The sequence below is a fragment of the Bolinopsis microptera genome, chromosome 1, assembly GCF_026151205.1.
Source record: "Bolinopsis microptera isolate Bmic1 chromosome 1, MBARI_Bmic_1.0, whole genome shotgun sequence".
Taxonomy (NCBI): domain Eukaryota; kingdom Metazoa; phylum Ctenophora; class Tentaculata; order Lobata; family Bolinopsidae; genus Bolinopsis; species Bolinopsis microptera.
Genome location: NC_087072.1, coordinates 14,331,460 through 14,358,436, shown reverse-complemented (window position 1 = coordinate 14,358,436; position 26,977 = coordinate 14,331,460). Strand labels below are relative to the sequence as shown.

Sequence of the window (26,977 nt, the reverse complement as noted above, 5' to 3'; positions counted from 1 at the left end):
GTCATTAAAATATCAAGCATATTAATTCTATAAGGCAGTAAAACAATTCAATATAAGTGCGTAATAATTTAGTAAGTCACAGGTGTTATGGGATACAATGAATATTACTGGCACTTTCAGCATGCAATAATTTGTTGAATTTTATTTGAGAACATCAAAAACAGAGATAAAGATTGATGAAATACTAATTTGTATTATCGAGATTTACCAAAAAATAAGCAATCGAGATTACATCATTTCAACCTCTGACTTGATTCATGTATTTCCGCCGAGAAAGGTACTGGCTTGGAATCATCTCTTGGTTTAGCCAGAACGGAAGGCATGAAGTATGTTTCAGGATCAAACTGCACCACATATCTTCCCAACCTGTCTGCTTGCTGTTGATGAGATTCAAAGTTCTGAAATGTAACAAAGAAAGCTTTTACTAAACTCTCGACTGAATTTCTACCATACATCTTCACAGCAACATTTTTGTAACCAGCAAGATCAAGTAATTCTTTAACAACACGCTGTGCCTTGTTGTCTTGATCTGAACTTGTTGGAATGGCATGAAGCTCAGTTCTGTGATATCGCCCCCTTGTAGCGTATGGTATAGATCCTGTTTCAGTCATAGGAAAATGGACGAGTTGTCTGTAGGCATACTCCTTAGCTTCTATCAGGCCTTCTCGTAATCTTGGATGAAATGTGATGCCAACCCCTAACAGTCCTTTTCCATTGCCGACGGCCACACATATTCTCATACCAGCCTGTTTACCTTTAGAGAATAACTTCTCCCGATAATCAAGCTGCAATATCTTAGAATTAAACCTTGTGTCAGAATCCACGTCCAAACTTCCATCTGGTAACAGTTTTCTTGGAGGGCCAAAAGATTCTCCACATCCGTTGGTGTGAGACCAGCCCCTACCGCTAAAAGAGTCATACATATCAGCACTTTTTTGTGCTCTGAGTGAATTCTTGATATCTCCTACCCTCGGAAGCCGCTGTACAGTTACATCAGATAGTTGGTGATGTGGCATGCAGTCATAAAACTCTGAGAACTTTCTTATAGAAGCCCTCTGAGTTTTGTCGAAACGTTTATAATTAAAATTCTCTATTGGTTGAATATTTGTCTTTGGATAGATGTCCATGGCGGTGGCTTTGTTTCTAAACTTAGGAGCTTTAGATCTTATTCCAAATTTCCACTGATCAGAATCCGTAGAGTAAAATAACTGGTGCTCATCATCCTGTAATAAGGGTATTCTATATCCAGTTTCATCTGATTTACCATTGTGGGCATACAAGCTTGTCTTTGGGGATGAGTCTGGTGCTCTTGAAAGTAGGCGAATGATTAAAGGGTTCGAACTACTATTCTTCACATGGAGGAATAACCTTTTAGCCATCCCTACATCAACTTTTTACTGAAATTAGAAATCATTAATTACAAATTTGTTTCACTAATTGTAAAGCTGGTCAAAACATAAAATATATCGGGGAGTATTATAGATAAGCATCAAAGTAATGGTGTCGATGTGATTTGATTTATTTCAAGAACAAATAAAACAGTGACGTCTACATAATAATGTCATCTCCTGAGTTGGGGTCAAATCTCTATAATATGTTCATTTATAGTTTATACAGGGTGAGAATCCTTTGCTGTTCTACCAGGGCTTATGTCTGCTACCAAAGCAGTATTAGTTTCAATAAAAGAACCTTTATTTTATTAACAAGACAGCCCTGTATGCTACCCCTTGGGCACAATGCAGTGGCGTAACGTTGCCTGTTGGTGCCCCCCCCCCCCCTGCCAAAAAAAAAACTCTGCACAGTGACATTCTCGACTGGAGTGTGTTATAAGAGACAAGTTGCTTGTCTGCTAGGAATCCAAGTAGTCAATCTACGGAAGGGTGCCCTGGCTCAATCAATACTCGAAGAGAGCATTATTGTCTGGAAGCGTACAAAAGGAATTACCAGATTAATATTAGTAGTGCATCTGGGTGTAGTGCATCCAGTGGGAGCTGCGAGAATACTATATTGTACAAAAATTTTGTAATGTGTCTTGAACATTATTCAAACAATATACACATAATATAACAATAACCCTATATAAAAATTCTATATAAAAATTCAATAAAAAATCTTAGAAAATTTCATAAAAACCCTTTGTTGTAGTAGCAAAAGTAGCCGATTCAATTTGTTGGCTCTAAATTAACATCTAAATCTGATATCTTAACTATACTACCACTTTATATCATTCTTTCTCTTCTAAGAGCAATAATTGTCGTTCTTAACAAGTCAAATCTTATTCTTTTCCTGATAAATTGTACAAAAATGTTCATTTATGTCCCAAAACAAATATAAAGTGCTGCTAGGAATATCCAAGGAATTTACGTGTAATACCAAAAATAATGTCAACAGTCATGTTATTCGCATGATGGAACGAGTTAAGAAAGGATGAACCCAACTTGAGCTTCTTTAATAGTTTTCCCTTACAGCTATTAGGACGCTTTGAAGTATTATAGTAGACACTCTGAATAGTGAATTATAGTTGATAGTGAAAAGAAGCGAAGTCTCACGATATGATGATGATAGGGCAACATAGGAAGCCGTTTACTGGGCCGCGCTCAGCCTGTCATTCCGCCTAATCTCTAAATGTTGTTTACCAACATTAAAGCCTGGGGTCCTCAGGTAAGAAGCCGTTTGCAGTTTGTGAAAGCGTACTGTTGTTGTGTAGTGAAATATGGATACAAGGATACAAGGATACAAGGATACAAAAGTGATAATTACTTTATTGAGTACACAATAGTTGTAATTCTGAAATAATTTAGGTTACACAATTCTAATTATTTACAAGTGTGTAGGGATAATTTAAAAATGTTATATAATGCTAGTTTTAGAAAAATAGATAAATCGAGTTTGTATGTGGAAACTGAAAACTTTTTAGAAGCGCTCGAAGCGTACTAGAATTTATACAAATGTACAAATCAGCAAATGCGTGCGGTGTATAACTCAATTTGTTTTATTTGTTATAACTGATGTAATTCCAATTGTTCAACTGGCTGTTTAAAAAAAAATCAAAAATCGAATTTTGATAGTTATATTAATAAAATATATATTTTTGTATATAATGATCGCGGATTCACTATGTAGCGCGATGCACGACTAGGTCGCGCGCGCGCATCCAATAATGCTTCTCGCAACCACAAATCGGCGAGATGCGAAGGATTGACATCGTGAATCAACGGATTCACGTGTAGCCATGAGTCTACGCGTGCTACTGCAAGCGAGAGGGCTCTGGTTAGAGCATTATCGCGGATATAAAATTTAAAATTGCCTAGAGCTCCTTAAAAATTACGAAAGGGAAAATATTTATTTTTGCTTCACTTAATAAAACAGTAAATATTATCAAATATGAAAAATAAGTATCAATTGCAGCATAAAATAAATTGCATGTAAGCTATGAATTACCGCAACCGGACTCAAAATGGAATGCAAATGCAGATTTAAAATAAACAATAAAAATATGAAAAATTTAGAGCGCCGCGCACAAATGTTGCCACTGCAAAAATCGAGCGTCACAGTGCACATTAAAAAAATCATCTCAAAACAACATTGCAGTAATTTCTGATCACTTTATAATCATATTATTCTATTTTTAATTCTAAGTTATTCTGACTTGAGCTATTTAAACTAATATTATATAGCCGTGTATGTACACGTTCATATGTTATTTTTGCTATAAATTTCATGATTCATCTTAAAATCGATTTGTATATTGTTGAAGCTATGTAACCTTATAATTGGATAAGAAGGCCATTACTGTTTATATATTACACTGCACTTAAACATTATTGCATGAAACTGCATTGTTGTGTTGGCTTGCATGAATTCTGTATGATGATATTGATATAGCTTTCAGTCGAGATGGAAATAGACTTAGCAAGATCTTTTTGGTGTTGCTCTCTAATTACTTAAGTAAATAATATAAGTCGTCACAATGTCCATTGTTGACAGTATACTTAGATTTTCACCATAATATTTATACTATATTGTATTTTGTATTTATGTATTTTAGTAAATGGTCATTAGAACCACCGGCACCGTCCGGGCCCAAACAAACATCAAGTCGTTGCTCCCCACACGGACAATATTGTGATAGAATATTATAAATATCATAAGTCCTTCCTCGATTGTACATTGTTATGCTCCATGAGTTCATCTTTTTGGATGTTGCAATGTTCTTATTCTTCTTAATATGCATAAATAGTAACTGTTAAATTTACTAATTTTTTTTAAATCTAGACACTTATTTTACTTCGGAGTATTCCAACAGCCATATTGTTACACACATGCAACCAGCCAATTACAGGAAGCCGAAGGATTTGTTTTTAGCCAGTGACGGTTAAGGTAGTGTGTACCATACTTTCTTCGCCCGAGACTTTGCTGCAATGTGCAGCTCCTCATTTAACCCTCACACCCGATTTCTCGAGTATTCGGCTGAGTAGACCGGGGGGCTGCATAGACCACTCACGATCCTTAGCTGAATGTCAACGACACTCACCCCACGACCAGGCAATCGAAAATCAATTGTTAACTATTATTGAAAAGTTAAGTAAAGTAAAGTAAAAATTATGACATAACATCATCACACATGTCTACAAAGTATCAAATCACTACATGGAAAAATATAAATATCTTACCACCAAAATTAATAAATGATTAACTACAACTTTATTAAGGGGAATAAAGATTTATAAATCTCTTTTTTGCCACAAAAGGGTGGAAATAAAGATAATTGTTATGCTTCTCTTTATTACTAACATAGCTAGGTCCTTCAATTCTCCCTAATACTTCATTTGAAACATTCCAAAAATGTGAATCATTAGAAATATCCTTAGAAATCATATCTTTCTTAAACCCTTCTGATTTAATCTTAAAATTTAAAACAGTCACAGAGTTCTTAACATCTGGAGGGAGTTTGTTCCAGTAAGGAATAAATTGCTCTGGAAGAAATTAACTTTGGAGATTCCTAATCTTTGTTATACTCTTACAACATCTGTTGGATGATACAAGATTAAGACCAGATCTGCTCACTTTGAACAAATCTGAGCCGTAATCGGTCAAACCATTAATAACCTTAAAAGCTTCAATAAGGTTCCCACGTATTGGCCGCTCTGCGTTGTCAAATTGAGAATTTCCAGTCTACGGCTGTCAGGAAGAGTACCCACCTCATCAATAAGACGGGTAAACCGCCTCTGGACGCTCTCCAGCTCCAAAACAATCCCCCAACTTCCATGAGCCGCAACTGGATTCCACAATTGGACACAATACTCTAGATGAGGTCTTATTAAAGCTTTATAGATGGTTATCATAACTCCCTTTTCCCTTAATACTAAATTCCTTATAATCCAACATATCATACGATTTGCTTTAGTAATGCATGCTTTTATCTGTTCATTCCAAAGCAAGGAGTTATGTGTAATAACCCCCAAGTCTTTTTCCTGAGCAGATGCTTCAAGTTCTACACCATTAACAAAATAGTTTAAGTTAGGATTACTATTAAGATTTGCATGAACTACTTTACATTTGGCAGGATTGAACTTTAAAAGCCAAATACTCTCCCAATGTCATCAGCAACACTTTTATGTTTAGCCGCATTGAAGTTTTTAACTATGCTGCTTGTATTGTGTACTTACCCATTTTTGAACTTTTAATGTATTGTGGGGTCGTGAGGATGTGATATTAATAACGATTTTCATAGATAAAATGCCGAATAGCTTTGTATACTTCGACATAGAGAAAGATGGAAAGCCCATTGGCAGACTACTCATGGAATTATATGGCGATGTAGTTCCTAAAACAACAGAAAACTTTCGGGCCCTCTGCACGGGAGAAAAAGGATATGGTTATAAAGGTTCTTCTTTTCATCGGATCATTCCTAACTTCATGTGTCAAGGAGGTGACTTCACTAGTGGAGACGGAACTGGTGGTCGATCCATCTTTGGTGAAAAATTTGACGATGAAAACTTCACACTGAAGCATACAGGTGTTGGACAATTGAGTATGGCAAACTCAGGACCTAACACTAATGGGTCTCAATTTTTTGTAACTACTGTTAAGACAACCTGGTTAGACAAAAAGCATGTTGTCTTTGGGAAAGTAATAGAAGGACTAGACACTCTGAAATTGATGGAAGATTGTGGCACATCAGGTGGAAAGGTCTCAGCTGATGTAAGGATTGCTAATAGTGGTCAAATTATACAGTGATGGTGATGAATCTTGCTGATTGGCATTAATTAATGATGTGATGTTTGATAGTGATTCGTTTTTTTATCAGATACTTTATCTGGCCAGCCATTTCTTATATTATTGAATTCATTAACAATATTCTTTGGCAAATGATGACCTAGTTTTATTTATTTTATTAATTGACTTATAAATTTATTGTTTTACTGCTTATCATTGACCATTTCAACACAGATGTTTTCAGTCTTGTGTCCACTATAATCTTGTAAAAAATACAGTGATTATTAAAAAACTTTCCTATCCAATTTGAAATAACTTGTAGCAGTGACTCTAGTCTCTAACTTAATAACATTTAATTAAAACCTTATCTTGCACAGGCAGTCCTCTGTTCAAGCATGTCAACTAGGACTAATGTCTGAAACAAAGAATTTGCTACATTTGTAGTGTTAACCAGGTCTGATGGTGGAAGTGAAGTATGTTCTAGGCATCTTTGGTCAGATATTATTCTACTACATCTGTTCAATATCCATTACATTCTTCAATAAATGGAGCTTTTCCGTGAGTTTTTGCCCAGTGTTCTTTCTGTATTCACGTTTGCCATGTTATTGATCTATTAGATTTTCGCAGGTATTTCTCTGGTTCAAGCTAGTATCTTTTGTAACATTGAAAGCTTAAGATCCTGTTGGCTAATATCAATATTTCAGGGTTTTCACTTCCCCTTGGTGGTTTCCTTTTTTCACATGACTCTGGTGTCCCATGCGATATGGTGTTACAGAACAGTGACGAAAAGTACCTCTGGGAAAGATGAAATTACATGGAGTTTATTTTTCAAACGGGTCTGCCCCACTGGTATGATATTGTTGTTACATAGCATTTAACTTTAAAGGTAGTATGTAACCTACACACTTATAGATACATTCAATCATGGTACGATATTAATATTGAACTTGTATTGTTATTTGTTGTTTGTTACATTAATGTTCGAGTACTTTGGGGTGCTTAAAGTTCTATGTGGTTCGCCAAGTCAAACTTTAATCTTCATAAACCCTTAATTTCAGCTGTCTCAGCAGCAGTGGATATAGGCTTATCCAACTGGAGTTTTATGTACATAACAGTGTCAATGTATACAATGTGTAAATCTACAACTATCATATTTATTCTCATCTGTGCTATCATATTCAAACTCGAAAAATTCGTGAGTAAAATTCTTTCACATTACATAATGCATAATCTGTTGGGTTCATTTTCTTTGATATTATAGAACTATTGGATTTGGTGGTTCAATAAAATGTTATTTTATTTTTATACTTATAACTTAAACTATCGACCGTCAACTTTCAGAAAATCTTATCAGTGGTGGTAATTGCTCTGATAGCATTTGGTCTGTTCTTATTCACATACAAATCTACTTCCTTCAATCTGTTTGGATTCATCTTGGTAATGGCGGCGTCTGCAGTCGGAGGATTGAGATGGGTTCTTGCTCAGATCTTGTTGCAACGTGACAGTTTAGGTATTTGAGTTATTTGTATTCACAATCTTTACACATATTTGACTATTATCATATCGATTAATTTACATTTTAGCTATTACCTACCACGAAAGAACCTAATTCTGTTTCCCTCTCTAGGTCTAACAAGCACACTGGAGTTTGTTTACTACGTTGAACCCGTAATGGCAGCTTCTATATTACCCTTATCACTTGTAATGGAGGGTTAGTGATCAACTGTACATTTCTCTGATATTTAATTAATAGTGATTAGCAAAGACTGAATAATTGAGTTGTGATGGATATATCTCTCCAGACTCCATTCTCCAAGCTATATTAGTAAAAGCCAGAACTTCCACAATCAACTCTCTCCAGCTGTGAATCTAACACTTCCTCAGGTTCAGACATGGTTTTGTCCCCAGACTTTATCCTAGCAGTCCAGCAAGAGTCACTCCACGTGCTCTTTGTTGTTGGTGTGGGAGCTACTCTAGCTCTGTTCCTCACATTCTCGGAATACCTCCTTCTCTCTAATACAAGCTCCATCACTGTCTCTATATGTGGCATAATGAAGGTGTGGATATTAGTTGATTGTACAGTTGTTTTCAAATTTCAGAAGCCTGAAAATCTTCACACAGTGAACCTTACAATTCCATACTTGCTATCAGATCAGATGCCTGTTTAGTGTTTTATGTTTAAATATCATTTTTTCTAAATATCAACTTATTTTACTAGCTTCAGCCTTCATGTTATTTCAGGAGATTTTGATATTAGGGCTAGCATCAACAGTGGGCGGAGACCGACTGTCTCCTGTTAATATGATTGGTCTAGTTGTCTGCCTATCTGGCATCTCCTTACACGTATACTTGAAATACAAATCCAGCCGATGTAAGTCAACTTTATTTCCGTGTTGAAATTTGAACTGGGTTTTTTTGGTTGATTTAAAGTCAATTTGGGTTTTAACTAAGTGTGAAGGTGTTCATGTTGTTAAGAAAAGCATCTGATGTAGGATATATAAAAGTAATATTTTATAAAGCTTTTTCATCATTCTAATTCTATTGAAAACATTATTTAAAATATAATGATACAACGTGTAATGGAATGTTCACCACAGTTAAGGACCTCAAGTCCTCTAAGTCACACACCCACAACACCAATAACCATCCAGAATCCTTTGAACTCAATACTTATACCGGTAACTTTGTGTGTGTTATGTTCGCATCGCAGTTTTGGATATTTCAAATCTGAGTTGATACAATACCCAGGGAGTTAAACTCAAAGTCAGACCTTCCGCTGGTAGAAATCTCACCAATCAGATATAGTTCACATTGAGATATCGTTTCAACTCAGATTTGAATCATTCTGTTTGGCACTGTTCGTTTGCATTAATTCAGAGTGCTTTAAACTGTGCACGCATTGATTTCTTAACCAGTACCACACTTAAATACAATCAAAGTGTTGTTTGACGAGTGAAAGTTTACACAATATTTGTTATGGTGTGCTATCAGCTGTCTGCATGTACTTCTTTCAGCTAACTTGGTATGTCAGCTTATCTTATAGCTTGTCAATGATAACATCTTATAGATGATCAAGATTTATCTTCGCTGCACCCTCATTCTCTATCTTAATACTACCATATTCCTTGAAATATATTCGATCTGTAAATCAACCTGGTATTACTGGTAAAATTGCGGTCGAAACAGATGATCTCTCTGTTACATCACTTACAATTTGTGCAGATGAGTAATTGAAAACATGTCCGTGGTCCATGGTAAGAAGCCACGTACGAAACAGAAGCCTCAGGGATATTTGTAGCATTTCGACGACCCCATTTCGATGGCACTTGAAAGTTGCAGCCTGCCTGTAACTTTTCAGAGTCCCCTTATCCCACTGAAATTTGGATACGCTTCAGAATTTGGCGGAAAATTAACATTTGTTCTAAATAATAACAAACTGTCGAAATTTTATTTATTGCCTGAAATACCCCTGACATAATAGGTTATTGCTTATTGCTAACATAATTAGCGATTGTGCTTTTAACGGAAAATCTCGATTTTGGAAAATGTATCCTGATTCCTGACGGGGTAGCATTTGGAACTCTATTCTAGCATGATTGATTATTTATAATAAATGCCCGCTATGAGCCAGTAGCATGTTCTGAGAGGAATTTAACACAGTAATAATTAACAGTAACCTCCGTTCAGTGGTTGCTGAGGTTGAGAGACAGGGGCTACTGGATAGTGACTCATCCTCAAGCTATACACATGAGCCTGATATTGGTGGAAAATGAGGATCTCTAACTAATAGACGTACTACGATTCTACATAATGAAATATATTTAAAGTGTAAAGATAATATATTATTATATTGTCCTTGTCTAACATTTTGATGTTTATTTATTTGTTAGGGTTTGTTTTGTAAATTCTGCATTGCTATTTGCCTGCTAATTACTAATCGAATTACTTTGACACGTAACGTATGTATTTGAGAGCAATGTTTTTTACACAAGGAAGCAATTAAAGTTCTTTAAGTTACGCATTTTGATGTAATTAAACGTAAATGATACTGCTAACCTTTATCTGCCAAACTTTAGATTGCTAGATTGCTTGATACGGTTACGACTTTGTATTGACTGGTTTGAAATTCTTATATTAGCCGGTAATTTGTGTTTATTCAGTTAACAGTTTAACAGTTCAGTTTCTGTAACAGTTTAAGATAAAATCAGCTCTTTTTAATTAGATGCAATGTACAGTATGGGAAATATCTCTTAGATAAATTAATACTGCCTTGGGCTGTAGTTTAATAGTTGATAAAACTTATTTTAATTTAAAATTAAATTTTGATTTTAACAGTTTCAGTGTACAATTAACTGTTCAGATCTCACTCATTGTTAAAAATTCATTCTGGGAATAGTTAGTTATATTACTTCTTTTAACAAATGTATAGCATATTAATCCCAAAACCGTGTACGTTGCATATTTTGCTCAAATATTTAAAGTCGGAAAGATAGATAAAATTACACAACCAAAGTCATTTTCCTCATTAAATTCTAACAGTTACACTGCACATTTCAAAACACTATTTAACTAGTGGTGATCGAATAAAATAAAGTTTCGTAGAAAATTTCAACGTTATAAAGTTTCAAAAAAGTCTTAAGTGGCCAGAATCTGGCTTACGCAACGATTGAACGAAATGAACATGTACAGCTAACTGTCTCTTAAATACACATTGAATTTGTAATTGGCTTACTTAGAATTGGAATGAATTGAGATGATCTCAATACTGAAGGAGTGATGAAGTATTTGAACTGTTAGAGTGACGACTTGCATTAGTACTGTGTGTAGCAGCCTGACTCTCGAACATTCTCCTGTCCTCCAGAGCTGACACAGTGTAACTAGACCTGCTCTCCAGACACAACACTCTCATCACACACTCTCGACACTGTTTTATCACTCCTATTATACTCATCAAGATAACGATTATAATTACTCCTGCAATTATCAGTATATTCGTCATCAGGTGCATGTCTTTAGTTTCGTCCCTTATCTCTATGCCTGGTTCAGTATAGAGGGTACTTTCTTCCAAGATAACGTTATCAGTTTCTGTTATCTCCACCTGCTCCGGGTAACACATCTTGCCGTCGTGCAGGTTGGTAAAACCCACAAATTGGATTTGTTTAACGATGTTAAAGCAGCCTAATTGGTGAATGTTCCACGACAGTGCTTTGCCCTGGTCCTTGTCGTGTATTTTAACTGAATCTTGTTGAAAGTGTATTCGCCACACTTTGGTGGACATGGCCGAGGGTACGTCAGATCCATCAAACTGCAGTTCTGTTAACTGACTTCTTTCTTCACCTGAACACAAAATATCTTACTCATCTTTTCAGTATAAAATTAAGTTAAGTAAAAATATTAAGTACATACCTTGAGTATCTTCCTATCGTCTACAAAAACAATTCGGATCTTGAATGTTTATCAAAACATTCAAGATGTATTTAAATACATCAAGATGTATAAATGCATCAAGATGTATAGATATGTATAAAGAATAAAGATGTATAATATATATATATATATATTCATCAAGATTCATAAATACAACTCTTAAAGCTAATTATCCAGCTAAGTTACTAAGTAAAGAGACTAAGTAAAATCACTAAATAAGTTAAATAATAATACTGACCAACACACTTGACGTCAGCTGCTGTACCATCTCTTCTGATAAAGAGAGACAGTAACAACTCTTGTTCCCCACTGTAGAACATAACTCCCCTGGTATAGTGAGATAATTGCGGGTGTGTCAGATATAACTCCTGTGTAGGACTGTACTGTGTTAAACAGGAACATTGGGTGCAGCAGCGGGTTGTGAACCACGTGCTGTTACACGTGGTTGTCACGTGAGGGAGAATGAGGAGGAGGAGTAAGGGGGAGATCATGGTGACACTGAGAAGTTGGGAGGTTAAGAGAGATAGAGTGGTGGGAATATATTAAAGTTCAGTTTGAAAGAAAGGAAAACTTGGTTATTTTGATTCAAACACAGAAAGATAGATACAGCTGGTAAAATCAGCCGGACAGAACTACTCTAAAAGTTTATAAACGATGAAACAAACTAATAGTTCAAAAATAGACTCTTAAGTTGTTCTATAAAAGATATACCAAAATTGGACTAACGCTTTAAAGGTTAATAAATTTGCACGCCGACAAATTAATTTGGAACAAAATAAAAGAAACAGTGCTGCATTTAGCTGCTGCGGGGAAACCTTACAGTTATTCCCTGAGAATATTCGACAACTCCTATTCTACGAGCCAGCTAAATTGGCCCATTAACTCATAGGACAATTTAACACGGCTGAGTCTGCCATAATTTTCCGTCTCCAAACCGTTAGCACCCCAACAAATTGAGAAACAGGACCAATAGGATGGACAGCGAGTTAGTAGAGAATATTATGTGCTTTGCAATCTTGCTGCAAAAGTTGCAAACACAATTGATGCATCGAATTAAAAGTAATTATCAGCCTGCAGGTTACGATGAAAGATAATTGGTTTGACATTAAATTTAATTTTGGGAGGAGTCGTGGCACTTCCGGGATCATGTACTGTATCAGATTTTATTTGTTAATAATAAGTGTTCCAAGTTCAGATTATTAATATCTCCATTTAAATCATAGTGTGGTATGATAATCAATACAATTTCCTGTATTTCTATTGTTCACATTGTTCAGCAATATACAGTATAATATACAATTTATACATAAATATGCATTAATCACATTATGTGTTGCACCCACTATAGCTGCCTCTGTCAAACTTTCCAAACAGTAATAGATCTAAGAGTAAAATGCTTAATAAATTATTGTGTAGTTGAGATCTGAGCTGCTAGCTTTAAGGAGCATTAGTAAGAGGTACCTAAAGTTTCGCTTTTCGCTATTTTAATATTTATTTACAATTTTTTTCCGATCCATGACTCAAGTGCCGAAGGCACAAAAGAGTCAAGGACAAGGGTTAGCGATCGAGGTTTTTTTTGGGATATGGTAGCTTTGCGACCGTACCTGCGTGCGAGCGTGCGTGTCTGCGTACGTTTCGCCCACGTGTCTGCCTGCGCAAAGTTATTTTGCGCGAAAATCTGAATTAAACAATTGTTGGCGCGCGGTGCTGAAATGTTCAAGTACATTGTTAATTTCATCATGTACGCATCCCGCTAGGGACTAATTGATAGCATATTATTATTATTTTGAGTTAGTATTACTATTTTGCACAGATCCGTGTCAGGTTGCATAAACAATAAACATATGGTTACATAGAAATATACACGATTTTCAAATTAAATATGGAATTATATCAACTGGGCGGCGCTCGGCCTGTCACTCCGCCATATCTGCATGCTTATAAACAGTAAAGACTGGGGTCCACAGGTGGTATGGAATATGATCAAATACTCCATCACGGATCGGGAAATTGAGCGGCCATCCACAAAAGAAAAGCGGCCGCATTTCTTGTTAACTAATATGGTGATAATAAATCTTATTGATGAAGGAGATTCAATTACAGATCTAGATAAAATATTGAACTTGATAAGTGTGGTAGGTCCTTGTGCCCCAATGAATAACCTACTTGAGCTGTTAGTGGAGCCCGGTTTTACAAATTAAAAAGATCGTTGAAGGGATCATTTACAAACCTTTGTCTCGCTATCGCAGAGTGTTTAAAGATGGATCGTACCCACCTAAAGATTCTAATAGGCGATGTATTCTCAATGTTTGTGGCAAATTTGTGCCCCCATTTGTGGCGACCTTGTCCCCATCTATTCAGTGTATGTGTTTGATATATGATGATTACAGTAGTTGATATGAAGGTAGGATTTTTACTAAAAATTGTGCAGCTGGCCATTTGTGTCCCTCTTGTGAGTTGTAACGCGGTTAATTTGGGGTCGTTCACATATTACGTAATATTTTTTGGGAAAATGTTTATCCCCCCCCCCCCCCCCTCCGTAATCAGTTTGATAGCTATTGTGTCAAGATTACACTAGCGTATTATCATTTGGAAACTCCCCTCGGCTGATTATGTAATATGTGAACGACCCCTTAATAGCTCAAGTCAGAATAAGTTACAATTGAAAATATAATAATGCTGGTAATAGCTCAATAATCGGCAAATTACAAGATTCACATTCCAATAAGACAAAATCCGACAAAACACCCTCAGGGATTATAAAACTGGTCGCGCCAGAATTGGGAAATATGATGGACGCGGGGTATAATTTGTAGAGACCTCCGCGCCACAAAGAGATTAGCTGTCATGCAGATCATGCACGCGCGTACGTCATACCATATATAATATATGCATATCATAACGCGGAAAATCGCGTTAAAGTTGATGCCGTGGTGTCAGTAAAATGGCACAGATCCATATATATATATATATCCGATATCGTCTCGCTTTATATATAGTAAGATATATATTAGGACGTCCGCCAAAATCGCAGATTTTCAGACCTACCGGCTCCCCCTGCCCTGTACCAGGTGTGTCAGAATTTTCAAAACCACCCCTCTCCTCCCCGGGACGTCCGGATATTCCTATTAGTATTATAGTCAACTCTGTCACAAGTATAAACATGTTACGTGATCTGATCAAGATCATGCGCTATCTGAAATCTCCTATTGATAGGTTTAGAAGTAGGCATCTTCACGGCCATCACGCAATCTGCGGACCACCTCCTTGACTGCACCAGTCTATTATTGAGTTAGAGTTTTCTGCACTGTATCAGTGTATCCAGGAGTAGGGGGCTTGTTTGGAAGGGTGTCTAGGAAGTTTCCAAGAGATGTCAAAGTCCTTTGAGTATTGACAATTTTTGAGAGAACATTCCAGAGTCTTCCAGCTCTCACTGCGAATGAGTGGTCGTAGGTGGAGCGTGCAGCAGCTGATGCTTTTTTTTGTGAGAGAAGCGAGTATAACTTTAACTCCTAGTCTGGCATTCTCTCTGAACTGTACATCTAGGTCAGGGTCAATTGGACATATACCCTGGAGAACTGGGGGGGGGGGGGGGGGGGGGGGGGCAACCATATTAAAGTATATTAAAGTATATCCCCGGGTCAAAATCGGAAAAAATCCTACATTTTAATATACTTTAATATATGTACCTACAATTAGAAGATTTATATTCTTCGTTAAGATTTACATGATGAACTATATTTTTCACTCAGATTCGCAAGATAAGCCTGTTTTAGGACTAGTACATGAATTTCCATCCAGATTGGTCAAAAATTGGCTGAGCTATGAGCTTTAAAAAATATGCCCATATTTGGGCATACGCTTTTGCCCAAATTCGCTTTTGCCCAAATTCGATAAAATTTCAATATTTTTTAATGAGACTAACTCTATGTGAAAGATATAACTCAGTGTTTGTTGAATATAGTGGATACTAAGTAAAAAGACCTCCATGAACAAAATTGGGAAAATTTCACATAATATCTCGGTTCGGAATACTAGCCAAAATGACTTCATTAAAATTGAAATAACTCCATCAGTTTTCAATATTTTTTCAAGAACTTTTTGGAATCGATTAAGAATTGCATTTCAAGCTTATTTTGGGCAACAATTTTTGATGTAGGCCTCCAAGGAGATAGGGATATATTAAAGTATATTGTAGGTATATTAAAGTATATTAAAGTATATCCCCGGGTCAAAATCGGGAAAAATCCTACATTTTAATATACTTTAATATGGTTGGCCCCCCCCCCCCCAGAACTTTCCGCAGATGTATGATGGTGTAGCGTTCTCGGCGTCTTTGCAGTGATGTAAGTTTCAGTTCCTTCAGTCTATTCCAATAATCGGTGTCTCTGAGCCCTAGAATCCGTCTAGTGAACTGGCGTTGTATGCTCTCGATAGACTGGATATCATAGATCTTGTTTGGATTCCAAAGCGGGAATTACCAGGAGAAAAATTATGGAACATTTTACAATTAGCGATAAGGCGTCCAGTAAATTTCCGTTCGAATAAAGTCCGATAAAATACTCTGCGTGATATTTAATTGTAATACTAATAGTAATAGTGCGCCATCAATTACGTAACACGTTATCATGCCGTCAAGCTGCGGGGTCCTCAGAGTTTTAAATGTCTTCAGTCTTACTATGCCAGAGGAAATGAATCGAACCGGAGTGACCTGATGGCAATGTCCACCACTGCAAACGCTAAACCATTTTGTGGGATGTTAAAGGCTTACCAATCACAAAAAATTAATATGAGTTAGACCCTTCAAGTTTTAACAATTATATAGGCTTGGCTGGATCTTGATAATGAATTGGTCCACTACCGAGTATTACTGATTACGGAGCAAGATAAGCATAAAGAAAAATAAAAGCATCTGTAATATCAAATATATAGCGCCATGCTTGACCTCGTCCATCGTCACTTTCACTGTTCACGGATCACGCGCGCACGCGTTCTCCATGGCAACATAACAGGGCGCTGTCAAAAGCTTCCCTCGCACGTGAAACCTCAGTTCTGTGATTGTTTCTAATAAATTCGGTTGCCGTCCACCCGTTCGTTCGTTTAGTAAAGGAAAACATAAAACTTAAAGTTAATCAACATTCAACAATTGTCCGTCATTCAATTCATTATGGGACAGACAATCAGCAAAGAAGCACTGAGTGACAATGTAAGTAAATTGTTAATCCTTTCCGGCCTGTTTAGTGTTCAGTGATAGTTAACACAATTCAATTTCATTAGTTTTCTTGAAAACTTGATGTGCATCTTTTATTTTGAAACCACGAAAACTATTTTCGGTAAACCGATTTGTTTATAAGGTTTTTTTTTAATAACTTTAGCGAAGGGCAGTATTTCAGGTTACACTTACATTGGCCATTGCATCATTTGAAGTTCAAAGTTCAACTGTTTAGATTTTACTAGTTTTAATTTTGATTAAGTTCATAGCCAACATTTTTACAAGCCGCAGTTGTTTTTGTCAGTTGCAATCTCAAATAGGGTCAAGCGAACACCAAACTACGGACCAGTTTCTGAACTATTTTTTCTTACAGGATTCGCATTTGACAAATAAGAAAAAGGAGAAGGTCGAAGAGCGTAAACTTGTCAAAACGTCTCTTGAATCGCCTGAATCTCTGTCACACTCAAAGCCTCGTGGGTTTCAGTACATTCAGGATGAAGAATCTTGGTGCCGGCCGGTATGTTTAAAAAAAGTTTACCCGCTTTAAATGGTGGTTTTGATTTCAATCATACAAGCTGTTATTTGTAGCCTAGCTTTTGGCTTTGTCCCTTTGAATTGAATGATCTAAATTTGATGAAGTGATCACTATAGTTAATTGCGGTAATAGAGGTTTTTAAAATCATGACATTCTCAACTGATTACTATAACAAATGTTATAATCCTAACAAAATTTTAGCAGCAAGCCAAGTTTTCGTGCGAAGACCAGAAAATATTGGAACCTGCATTACCTTCACTAACAAAAAAAGAGGAATCAAAAGAGCAGTTTCAAGATGAGGAGACAAAGCACTGTCCTCCAGAAGAAAGAATAGAAAAACTCGAACAAGAGATGTGGAATAAGGATGCAGAAAACGCGAGCCTTAAGTCACAAATCACTCGATTGAATGAGACAGTTGCCTTCGAACAAAGAAAACACCAGCCAAGTACTGACAATGGCCAAGCTCATGCTACCCCTACAAGCGTAGAAACTTTAACTAATAATTCTGGCATCGCTTTTGAGTCTAACTCTGACGTCGAGGTTAATGCAGAAAACGCGAGCCTTAAGTCACAAATCACTCGATTGAATGAGACAGTTGCTGAAGAGCAGCAAAAGACTTGTCAAGAACAGTGGAATCTCTACTATGAACAGGTGAAAACCCAAGAGGAGATAGAAAAGAGTAAGCTTCTACAAGAGGAACTGTCGAAAGTAAAAGAAGAGCTATCCAATATTACAGCTCGAACTACAGTTGCAAGTGAAATGAACCCAATGGACTGCTCGAGTGAATCTGAGGTAAGACCTTGTTCAAGATTGAGTCGTTATAGTTTAACTGCCTTAAAACCATTACCATACTAATCAAGGGGTTCAGCATGGAGTATTATCAAGCCAGTACACAGTAGCGTAAGCCGTAATGAGCATAGTTGATAGTATAGAGGTACAGATCATAAGTTTTTCTATTGATTGATTTTTAATAGGATGCAGAAAACGCGAGCCTTAAGTCACAAATCACTCGATTGAATGAGACAGTTGCTGAAGAGCAGCAAAAGACTTGTCAAGAACAATGGAATCTCCACTATGAACAAGTGAAAACCCAAGAGGAGATAGAAAAGAATAGGCTTCTCCAAGAGGAACTGTCAAAAGTAAAAGAAGAGCTATCGAATATTACAGCTCGGACTACAATTGCAAGTGAAATGAATCCAATGGACTGCTCGAGTGATTCTGAGGTAAGACCTTATTAAAGATTGAGTCTTTTTAGTTGAATGCCTTAAAACCATCAACCATGACCATAATTCCAAATTCTAATCAATAAAGTATTAGCAAGCCAGTACAGAGTTGCGTAATGAGCATAGCAAAGATATGTTTTGTATATTAATTGGTTTTTGTTTACTATTTTCATTAATACAATTACAAGTACATTACGAAACAGCAAATTTGTCAGCAGATTGCAAATTCTAAATAGAATTTATCTGTTTTCAGGCCACTCTAGTTAATTTTGATGCACGATGCGTTCTGATCGAACAAAGAAAACACCAGCCAAGTACTAACAATGGCCAAGCTCATGCTACCCCTACAAGCGTAGAAACTTTAACTAATAATTCTGGCATCGCTTTTGAGTCTGACTCTGACGTCGAGGTTAATGCAGAAAACGCGAGCCTTAAGACACAAATTACTCGATTGAATGAGACAGTTGCTGAAGAGCAACAAAAGACTTGTCAAGAACAGTGGAATCTCTACTATGAACAGGTGAAAACCCAAGAGGAGATAGAAAAGAGTAAGCTTCTCCAAGAGGAACTGTCGAAAGTAAAAGAAGAGCTATCGAATATTACAGCTCGGACTACAGTTGCAAGTGAAATGAACCCAATGGACTGCTCGAGTGATTCTGAGGTAAGACCTTATTAAAGATTGAGTCTTTTTAGTTGAATGCCTTAAAACCATCAACCATGACCATAATTCCAAATTCTAATCAATAAAGTATTAGCAAGCCAGTACAGAGTTGCGTAATGAGCATACCAAAGATATGTTTTGTATATTAATTGGTTTTTGTTTACTATTTTCATTAATACAAGTACATTACGAAACAGAAAATTTGTCAGCAGGTTGCAAATTCTAAATAGAATTTATCTGTTTCAGGCCACTTTAGTTAATTTTGATGCACGATGCCTTCTGATCGAACAAAGAAAACACCAGCCAAGTACTGCCAATGGCCAAGCTCTTGCTACCCCTACAAGCGTAGAAACTAATGATTCGGGCATCGCTTTTGAGTCTGACGTCGAGGTTAATATTTAATTTATTCATCTTTTCGGACGTTTTAATAAATAAGCCATCTTTCATATTTTGTATTTTGGTTTAACGGGTGATACTCGTAAAATATCTGTTCCATATATATAACTCGGCGCGCGTCCTGGTAGGTTGTAAACCTACAAATTTTGGTCAGCAATCATCCGGCATCCCTGATCGATTTTTTCGAGCCAATTCAATTTGCAAGTTACATTTCAATTTCCAAATAACCATTCAAAACTTAAAATCTCCTCGATACATTAACATTTGACTAACTAAATAATATATATAAGTGTTAAAGGCCAAGTAAAGAAATGCTTTTAGAAATATTCAAGGGTTAAAATTTCGATTTACGACTCAATCACAATTTTGGCATGGGTGATCAAACCGGATCAAACCAGATTAAATCAGTCATAGAGGTGCATGGTTACGCGTAGCAACGTTTTTACGTAGTTTTACCTGCTCCTTAATAAAACTTTTTGATTTGCGCGAATTTGTAATTTTGTCAATCAGTCATAATCCACTGCGCGGCGCGCGCACTTATTATTATATAGTTTTACTTGCTTGTAATTGTAAAAATAATTTTTGTGATTGAGCATTAAATAAAAAAGTTCATTATTGTGCATGTAATTTTTAGTTCGATAATTTCTTTGCGTTATAGCTAATTTTAAATTGTATGAATATTTTTTTTTCCATCTTCGTTTAAAAGTGACCAAATTATATTTTAAACATTTATGCGCGCGCTAATTCACGCCAGGCCCTGGGTTATCATATGACTGAATATAGTAATATAAGTTTTTGAACAATGCAATGACCCATTGCCTTGTCGTGCTTGCGAACACTGCTTGCGAACTTACAAGGACCAATAACTAAACTATACAGATAAAGGGTTGATCGTAATTCATATGTTTAATTTTACCAAAACCCATAATCATGGGTAGAGTGGACCGCTGTCAGTGTCTCTCTTTCCCAAACAAAAGGAAATGATATTACTTTGATTGACCGTTCTCAAATGCAAAATGATACCGAGAATGAAATCGGTCGCTCGCTTTTCCCATTCATTCACGGCTTACGAATTGTAGGTAATAAGTTTCGATTGATTACATCAATCAGATGCTGTAAAAATCTCTTTGGGTTGCGTTCGGGTCGATACCTAGTATTTCGGGGTAAGGGTGGTAGTTATTAGTATTACTTATTGAATTAGCTGAAGTTTATTGAATCTTCATTGCCGAGTACAGCTGCCTTTGGGTAGTTTTTCTTAATCTATTACAATTGTAAATGAATGGGAAAAGCGAGCGACCGATTTCATTCTCGGTATCATTTTGCATTTGAGAACGGTCAATCAAAGTAATATCATTTCCTTTTGTTTGGGAAAGAGAGACACTGACAGCGGTCCACTCTACCCATGATTATGGGTTTTGGTAAAATATCATCTCTTTTTTATTATAATGTCAGGGTACTTTATAAAGTCGAAATATAAACTGATATCTTCATTAATAAGGAGGAAGTTTCAACGATTTCGAAATCTATCCTTTAAAAACATTTCCTTGTGTTTAGGGAAGCATATCGGTCGATCACTGACTGAATATGCCACTTAATACTCATTCAAGTTGGCATTAAATTCATATATAATGACATTAAACTGTCGTGGCAAAGCAGAATTTGTTGGAAATCACGAATGAGCAAAATTCTCACCTTTCGCACGTGCAAACTTTGAGCAGACGTTGCGTGCGCATCCAATATTGAATGGCCGTAAATTTTTGCATGTAATTGTTTTATATATCGCTTGATAAGCATGCAAAGTTTCAAAGTATTTTAAGAAGAACTGTAATTACAACGGCACTCTAAAGTTGACAGAAAATGACGAAAACAGCAATTTTCAGTGATTTTAGCGATTTTCTATCAATTTGGGCGTGTCCCAACGTGTGCAACTTTTCGATTTTCAACTTTAAAACTAGCCTATGACACAATTTATACCTATAGGAAGCAGAACTGAGCTCCACAACCCAAGGCATGGCCCAACACCAGAGAATACTAAATCGCAAAATTGACGTTTTTATAAAATAATTCTTCAAAAAAGCACAAACTTCAATGACGAATATCTTTATGAAGGAGCAAGCTAGAAAAACTTTCCGGTAGATTTTCAGAATGCTTGAACAATTATCTAAGGTGAAATATTCCTCAGATTTTGAATAAAATTACTCCTTAATGGTTTAAAATTAATTTTAAAAGTTATTACTTTGTCGAAAATCAAGTTTTAAAAACGGTTAACTTGATGACGTCATCAAGGGGTGTTTATGACGTCATATAATTTTTTTATACAATGTAAACTAAAGTATAAACAATTATTTGCAAGACCTGTGGTCGGAAATGGCTGTATCTTTTATACTTTTGAATCTATGGACAATTAAATACAGGCTACAATTGACTGGCAAAGCGTCTATCCCTGAATATATATATATATGTATATATGTATCACGACAATCTATCGTAAAACAGGGGTTCTAGAAAACCCACTTCCCGATGCTCCTGAAACCTGAAACTTTTTTTGCAGTCGATTTGGTCAACGTCTAGACGCCCTAAAAAATTTCAGATCTCTAACTCAATTTTAACATGGTTTTTAAGGCACCTGAATATGGCGATTTTGGGTTTTTTACCGAATTTCGTATAACAGTGCTGGCGAGTATTTTTACTATTTTATGCAAATTTCTTAAAAATCTCAACATAACTATTTTTATTCCTGTCATCTTTGACATCAAATTAGAATGTTTTGAACTAAAAATAAATCTGCTGAACGACTTCCGATGAGTCTTAATGCCTGAAAAACTCCTGCCGGAGGCGGCGGCCTTCGGCCGCCGCCTCCGGCCGGAGTGCACGCTTCGCGTGCACGAAAGAGGCTTCCGACGAGTACCAAAGGGGTTATAATAGTAAAGGGGGTATAATAGTAAAGGGGGTACAATAGTAAAGGGGGTTCATAGTATACCCCCAATAAAGACACCGCTCGTGCTTGCCAGCACTGTGATATTTATCTTATTAGGTACCCGTACTATGTGAAAATGTCGGCAAGGACAAAACGAAGTTCAAACTAGTCAACCCTGAATCTAGTTCTACGATCACTGATAACGTAGATCTCGAAGACAAAACCTCTATTGCCCTGTGTAAAGCGGAAAATGAGAACAAACAATTGAGAAACTACATAAACGATCTTCAACTTTCATACGACGAAATTAGGAATTATTATTTTGACCTGTGTGAGAGATACCAGGGAGTTGAGCACGATAGATTTTGTTTGGTTGAGCGAGTTAATGGTTTAATCGGTGAGTCCTTTTTTTAGTACCTGCAATTTTGTTGCTGCTCATTTTGCCATCTAATTATTGAACACGATTTTACGAACTTGAAACAATTTCTTAGTTGTTCGTTTCTAGTTAACAAACCGTTTTTTCACTTTAGGCGAGTCCAAAGAAAAGTTTAAAGCAGTCGACCCTGAATCTACAATCATCGATGAAACAGATCTCCAGGACGACACCTCTATTGTCCTGTGCAACTGCAACGCAGATAAAGAGAACAAACAGTTGAGAAATTATCTTCAACTTTCATACGATGAAACTAAGCTCAGAGAAAATCAGTATCTTGACCTGTGTGAGAGATACAAGGAAGTTGAGCATGATAGATCCCGTTTGGTTGAGCGTGCAAATGATTTATTCAGTGAGTCCTTTTTTTTGTATCTCAAATTGGTTGTTACTCTTAGTATTGCTAGTCCCATGCATAAGTTATATCAATCTGCATCGAAATTGAAAATAGGTGAAAACTTAAAATGTAATAAGAAGCATATCAAAAACAGGTTGAAATTAGATTACATGATGATTGCTAATTTTGCCTGCTTGTTATTAAAAACGATTTCACGAACTTGATACAATTTCTTGGTTGCTCGCTTCTTACTGAGCTGTTTCTTCAGAAACCAACCAAGAGCACGAAAAAGAGATGACGACATTGCGTGACTTGAATAGGAGATTCAAAGAGTGTCTTACCGAGATGCAGTCTGAATTTAGCGATGTCGAGGATCACAACAAAAAAGTGTTCCAGAATCTAAACACCGAGAATGAAAACCTGCATAAATATAAACGACTCGTCGAGTCGCGGTCAGATGTTTGTGCAATGGATGATCAGGTCAACTACAAAGATGTGGTTCAGAACCTTACCAACGACTATAACAACCTGAATAAACAATTCTTCGAGTTACAGTGTAGTTTCCATGCCATGGAGGTCGGCAACAAAGAAACAGTTCAGAACCTAACTGTGGAAAAAGAGAAGCTGACTGCGGACAATGTCGAGTTACGATCAAGTTTTTATGCCATGGAAGTCAACTACAGAGAGGTGGTTCAGAACCTTACTGTGGAAAAGGAAAAACAGTCTGCGGACAATGATAATCTCAAAAAACAAGTTGTCAAGTTACGATCTAGTTTTTCTCTAAAGGAGGAAGAGTACAAATTTGCAGTCGACACCAAGACGGCGGAGAATCAGAGTCTAATCGAGGAGAAAGTAAATTTGCATAAAAAGCTAATTACTTTCATAAAATGTCAAGTGTAATGACTTAACCTATGTGCGAACCTTAAACAGCACTAAAGTCTGAACCAGTTTTCCGATAAAAGAACAGAGATGATGAAATTTGACAGCACCTGTGATACATCATAACCCAACTCAAGTCTTAAATCCAATTTGTGAAAGTCTGCATCACAAGCACCTCCCAAAACACCAAAAAGTGTGCAGATGAAGAATGAAGATGGAACAAACGTAAACCGAAGAGAAGATAAAGACATAATATTGACGCGAGGACCTTTAAAAGGTGGATTATTATTTCAAGTTTAATATTGGATATTTGGCCGAGTTATAAAGTGCTACTTGATGATGTCAAGTTACTCTGATGAAATTGCCCACGTTTCGTCTATTTTATTAGCTTGATGTGATCATATTATGAGGATATAAGAAACTCTTCACTCCTGGACAATAACATTTCTGAGCACAAGTTCATGTTGTGCAAAATTTCAAATCTATATGGAGAGAATAAATACGTTGCTCCATACCAGATCAGTGAACAATTTCTTTAGAAGAATTAAGGAACTTTCAATTTCAAGTCGAAATTGAAAGCCTGATAGTAAAAAGTATGAAGTTACTTTTATTGTTACAAATTACTTGTTTTGTGATCTCTATGTGATATAAGACGAAGAAATGTTAGTATCAAGCGACATGATATTGATAGATATTAGACGTTATTGTTACTAGCAGGAACCCGTATAACCCTAAAATGGTGTCAAGACTCAAGAGACTAAAATAATTATACCTATTTAATTTGCGTTTTTGACACCACTTGGGGGTCCAAATTTTGGGCTCTAAAACTCCTATTCCTTGGCCAATTTTTTATTTTTTCATGCTGATTTGGAGGCCATTAAACCATTTGACCCAGTCAAAAAAAGTTTCAGTTGTATATCTTTTACGGTTTTTGCGGAAAGTCGCGTTAAAGTTGATGCCGTGGTGTCAGTAAAATGGTACAGATAAACACATCCATATATATCGTCTCGCTTTATATATAGTAAGATAACTATAAGACGCGATATTGTATGAATAGATATGATGTTATTTAATAATAAGAATTGATCCGATTCTAAGCAATAATAGTTATAGTGACGGGATTACTCTGGTTAACCTATTTTTACGAGTGGAGGGAGCTAGGGGCGAGACACACCCTCACAATTTCTAACAATTTCAATGACTCATACAGTTAACCGAAACCTAGCTCTTAGTTCTGAGAATTATTCTCTTGGAGGCGGGAGTAAGTTAGTAGGGGATATTTAATACAACTTACCTTTTTTTGTTCAATAAACCCGAAACCTAGCTCTTAGTTCTGAGGATTATTCTCTCAGAGGCAGGAGTATAAGTTAGTAGGGGCTATCTAATACAACTTACCTTTTTTGTTCAATAATCCAGAAACCTAACTCTTAGTTCTGAGAATTATTCTCTCAGAGGCGGGAGTAAGTTAGTAAGGATATAGAAATTTTTAATTAATCATTGAATTGTGCGACTCTTGAAGCTGAAAATGTGTTTCGCCTCCCCCTCTCCCTATATGACAACGATTATGAATGATGAATATTAACAACACAGATAGAAATACTATATATATACATATTGGTTTTCAATATTATCATCTTTGGGTAATTTTACTTTTGCGAATCCGGTAATCTTTGTATTTATTTTTCTTGAAACAAAAAGTGGAAAAACGTTTTGAAAATGAATAACTAAAAACAATTTCAACGAAATGAGACATCCTATTATCAGAGCATGTTTCAATTTGGAGACAAGGAATGAATTTAGATTCCTGCCTATTTTATGGTCTCACGACTCACATGTCCCGATTTCTATTCCATGAACAATGATATAGTAGCCCCCTCAGAGTGAAAAAGTTAGATACACTAAGCGTCTACATTAACAAAAGAAGAATAGTTCAATCATGTCATTGGAAACAAGACGATAGTTTTAAGCATGGTGCGTTTAAAATGAGGCATCATTTTATCAAAAATTGTAACCGATCGTCATATCCCCAGATGTCTCCTTTTATTTTGGTGATTTTCCATTTAAATATCACAGCTTTCTTCGGTAATCTATTATGTCTTGTGTCCTTTTAGAAAAATCTCGAAGATCGAATGTAGAGTGATTTAGCACGCTCGCATTGGTCATCTGCCAAAAATTTAGTAAAAACTTCGGCAATCTAGCTTTCAGTTCCTCAGTCGTGTACCGGGCGCATCCTCCCCAAATTGTTGTGGATGGAAAACATTTGAAGTATATGTGACGTTTGACATAGTAGAAATGACGTTTCCCGAAGGGTGGGAAAAGGTGACCGCATGTTGTACAATAGGAAGAGCACTCGTTCAACAGTAACATTATACCCTAACTGTCCTCTGAGTAGTCTACAAAACCATGACATACTACCAGTACCGGCACAGTGTATCGTAACAATCGCACCTCTAATTGCTCAGGTTTGTATTTTGCTTCGTGGTAATTATTTTGTCGGTTCAATAATTTCCAATATTTTCTAACAAACCAGAAACTCCACTCTCTAGTACACCATCATGAATATTAGATCTGTTCGAGAGGTAATCCCGGTTTCTTTCGGCTTTTAGTTATACTAATCAAATTTTTCACCCATATTAAGAGTGCGTTTGAAAGTTTGAAACAATTATGCGATTTCAGTTAACTTACGTTTTGTAAAGTTACACTTCCTAGTAGCTCACTGCTTACTTGCCCAGTAAAGGACG

The 26,977-nt window shown here is 36.3% G+C and overlaps 4 protein-coding genes across 5 annotated transcripts; 3 read left to right on the top strand and 1 right to left on the bottom strand.

The window, feature by feature from the left end:
• Positions 1 to 114: 114 nt before the first annotated feature.
• LOC134814288 (small ribosomal subunit protein uS5m-like) lies at positions 115 to 1,400 on the bottom strand. Its single transcript, XM_063822382.1, has one exon. It carries the CDS (start codon positions 1,377 to 1,379, stop codon positions 234 to 236), a length of 1,146 nt encoding a protein of 381 aa, XP_063678452.1. The 5' UTR covers positions 1,380 to 1,400; the 3' UTR covers positions 115 to 233.
• Positions 1,401 to 5,562: 4,162 nt separating this feature from the next.
• LOC134812909 (peptidyl-prolyl cis-trans isomerase-like) lies at positions 5,563 to 6,405 on the top strand. Its single transcript, XM_063820520.1, has one exon. The coding sequence runs from the start codon at positions 5,740 to 5,742 to the stop codon at positions 6,238 to 6,240; it is 501 nt and encodes a 166-aa protein (XP_063676590.1). The 5' UTR covers positions 5,563 to 5,739; the 3' UTR covers positions 6,241 to 6,405.
• Positions 6,406 to 6,594: 189 nt separating this feature from the next.
• Positions 6,595 to 10,612, top strand: LOC134813752 (solute carrier family 35 member C2-like). 2 transcript variants are annotated; one of them, XM_063821632.1, is made up of 9 exons: positions 6,595 to 6,777; positions 6,924 to 7,068; positions 7,278 to 7,414; positions 7,561 to 7,729; positions 7,847 to 7,930; positions 8,104 to 8,276; positions 8,461 to 8,590; positions 8,817 to 8,897; positions 9,907 to 10,612. In XM_063821632.1, exons 1-9 carry the CDS (start codon positions 6,679 to 6,681, stop codon positions 9,990 to 9,992), a joined length of 1,104 nt encoding a protein of 367 aa, XP_063677702.1. In that variant the 5' UTR covers positions 6,595 to 6,678; the 3' UTR covers positions 9,993 to 10,612. The 2 variants fall into 2 exon arrangements, with proteins under 2 accessions (XP_063677702.1, XP_063677711.1); XM_063821641.1 differs by lacking the exon at positions 8,817 to 8,897.
• Positions 10,613 to 16,723: 6,111 nt separating this feature from the next.
• LOC134819114 (golgin subfamily A member 4-like) lies at positions 16,724 to 25,509 on the top strand. Its single transcript, XM_063828890.1, has 10 exons — positions 16,724 to 16,852; positions 17,232 to 17,375; positions 17,595 to 18,185; positions 18,368 to 18,616; positions 18,870 to 19,277; positions 19,524 to 19,667; positions 22,708 to 22,987; positions 23,121 to 23,375; positions 23,626 to 24,942; positions 25,263 to 25,509. Exons 1-9 carry the CDS (start codon positions 16,814 to 16,816, stop codon positions 24,255 to 24,257), a joined length of 2,742 nt encoding a protein of 913 aa, XP_063684960.1. The 5' UTR covers positions 16,724 to 16,813; the 3' UTR covers positions 24,258 to 24,942; positions 25,263 to 25,509.
• The last annotated feature ends 1,468 nt before the right edge of the window (positions 25,510 to 26,977 follow it).

What these genes read in the sequence shown, in the direction of transcription:
- LOC134819114 (XM_063828890.1), top strand. Translation starts at nt 16,814, where the DNA reads ATGGGACAGACAATCAGCAAAGAAGCACTGAGTGACAAT. An exon ending in AAGAATCTTGGTGCCGGCCG is followed by an intron (nt 17,376 to 17,594) that starts GTATGTTTAAAA and finishes ACAAAATTTTAG; the next exon opens with CAGCAAGCCAAGTTTTCGTG. An exon ending in CTTTTGAGTCTGACGTCGAG is followed by an intron (nt 19,668 to 22,707) that starts GTTAATATTTAA and finishes TTATCTTATTAG; the next exon opens with GTACCCGTACTATGTGAAAA.
- LOC134812909 (XM_063820520.1), top strand. Translation starts at nt 5,740, where the DNA reads ATGCCGAATAGCTTTGTATACTTCGACATAGAGAAAGATGGAAAGCCC.
- LOC134813752 (XM_063821632.1), top strand. Translation starts at nt 6,679, where the DNA reads ATGGTGGAAGTGAAGTATGTTCTAGGCATCTTTGGTCAGATATTATTC. An exon ending in CTATATGTGGCATAATGAAG is followed by an intron (nt 8,277 to 8,460) that starts GTGTGGATATTA and finishes ATGTTATTTCAG; the next exon opens with GAGATTTTGATATTAGGGCT. An exon ending in TGAACTCAATACTTATACCG is followed by an intron (nt 8,898 to 9,906) that starts GTAACTTTGTGT and finishes ACCTCCGTTCAG; the next exon opens with TGGTTGCTGAGGTTGAGAGA.
- LOC134814288 (XM_063822382.1), bottom strand. Translation starts at nt 1,379, where the DNA reads ATGGCTAAAAGGTTATTCCTCCATGTGAAGAATAGTAGTTCGAACCCT.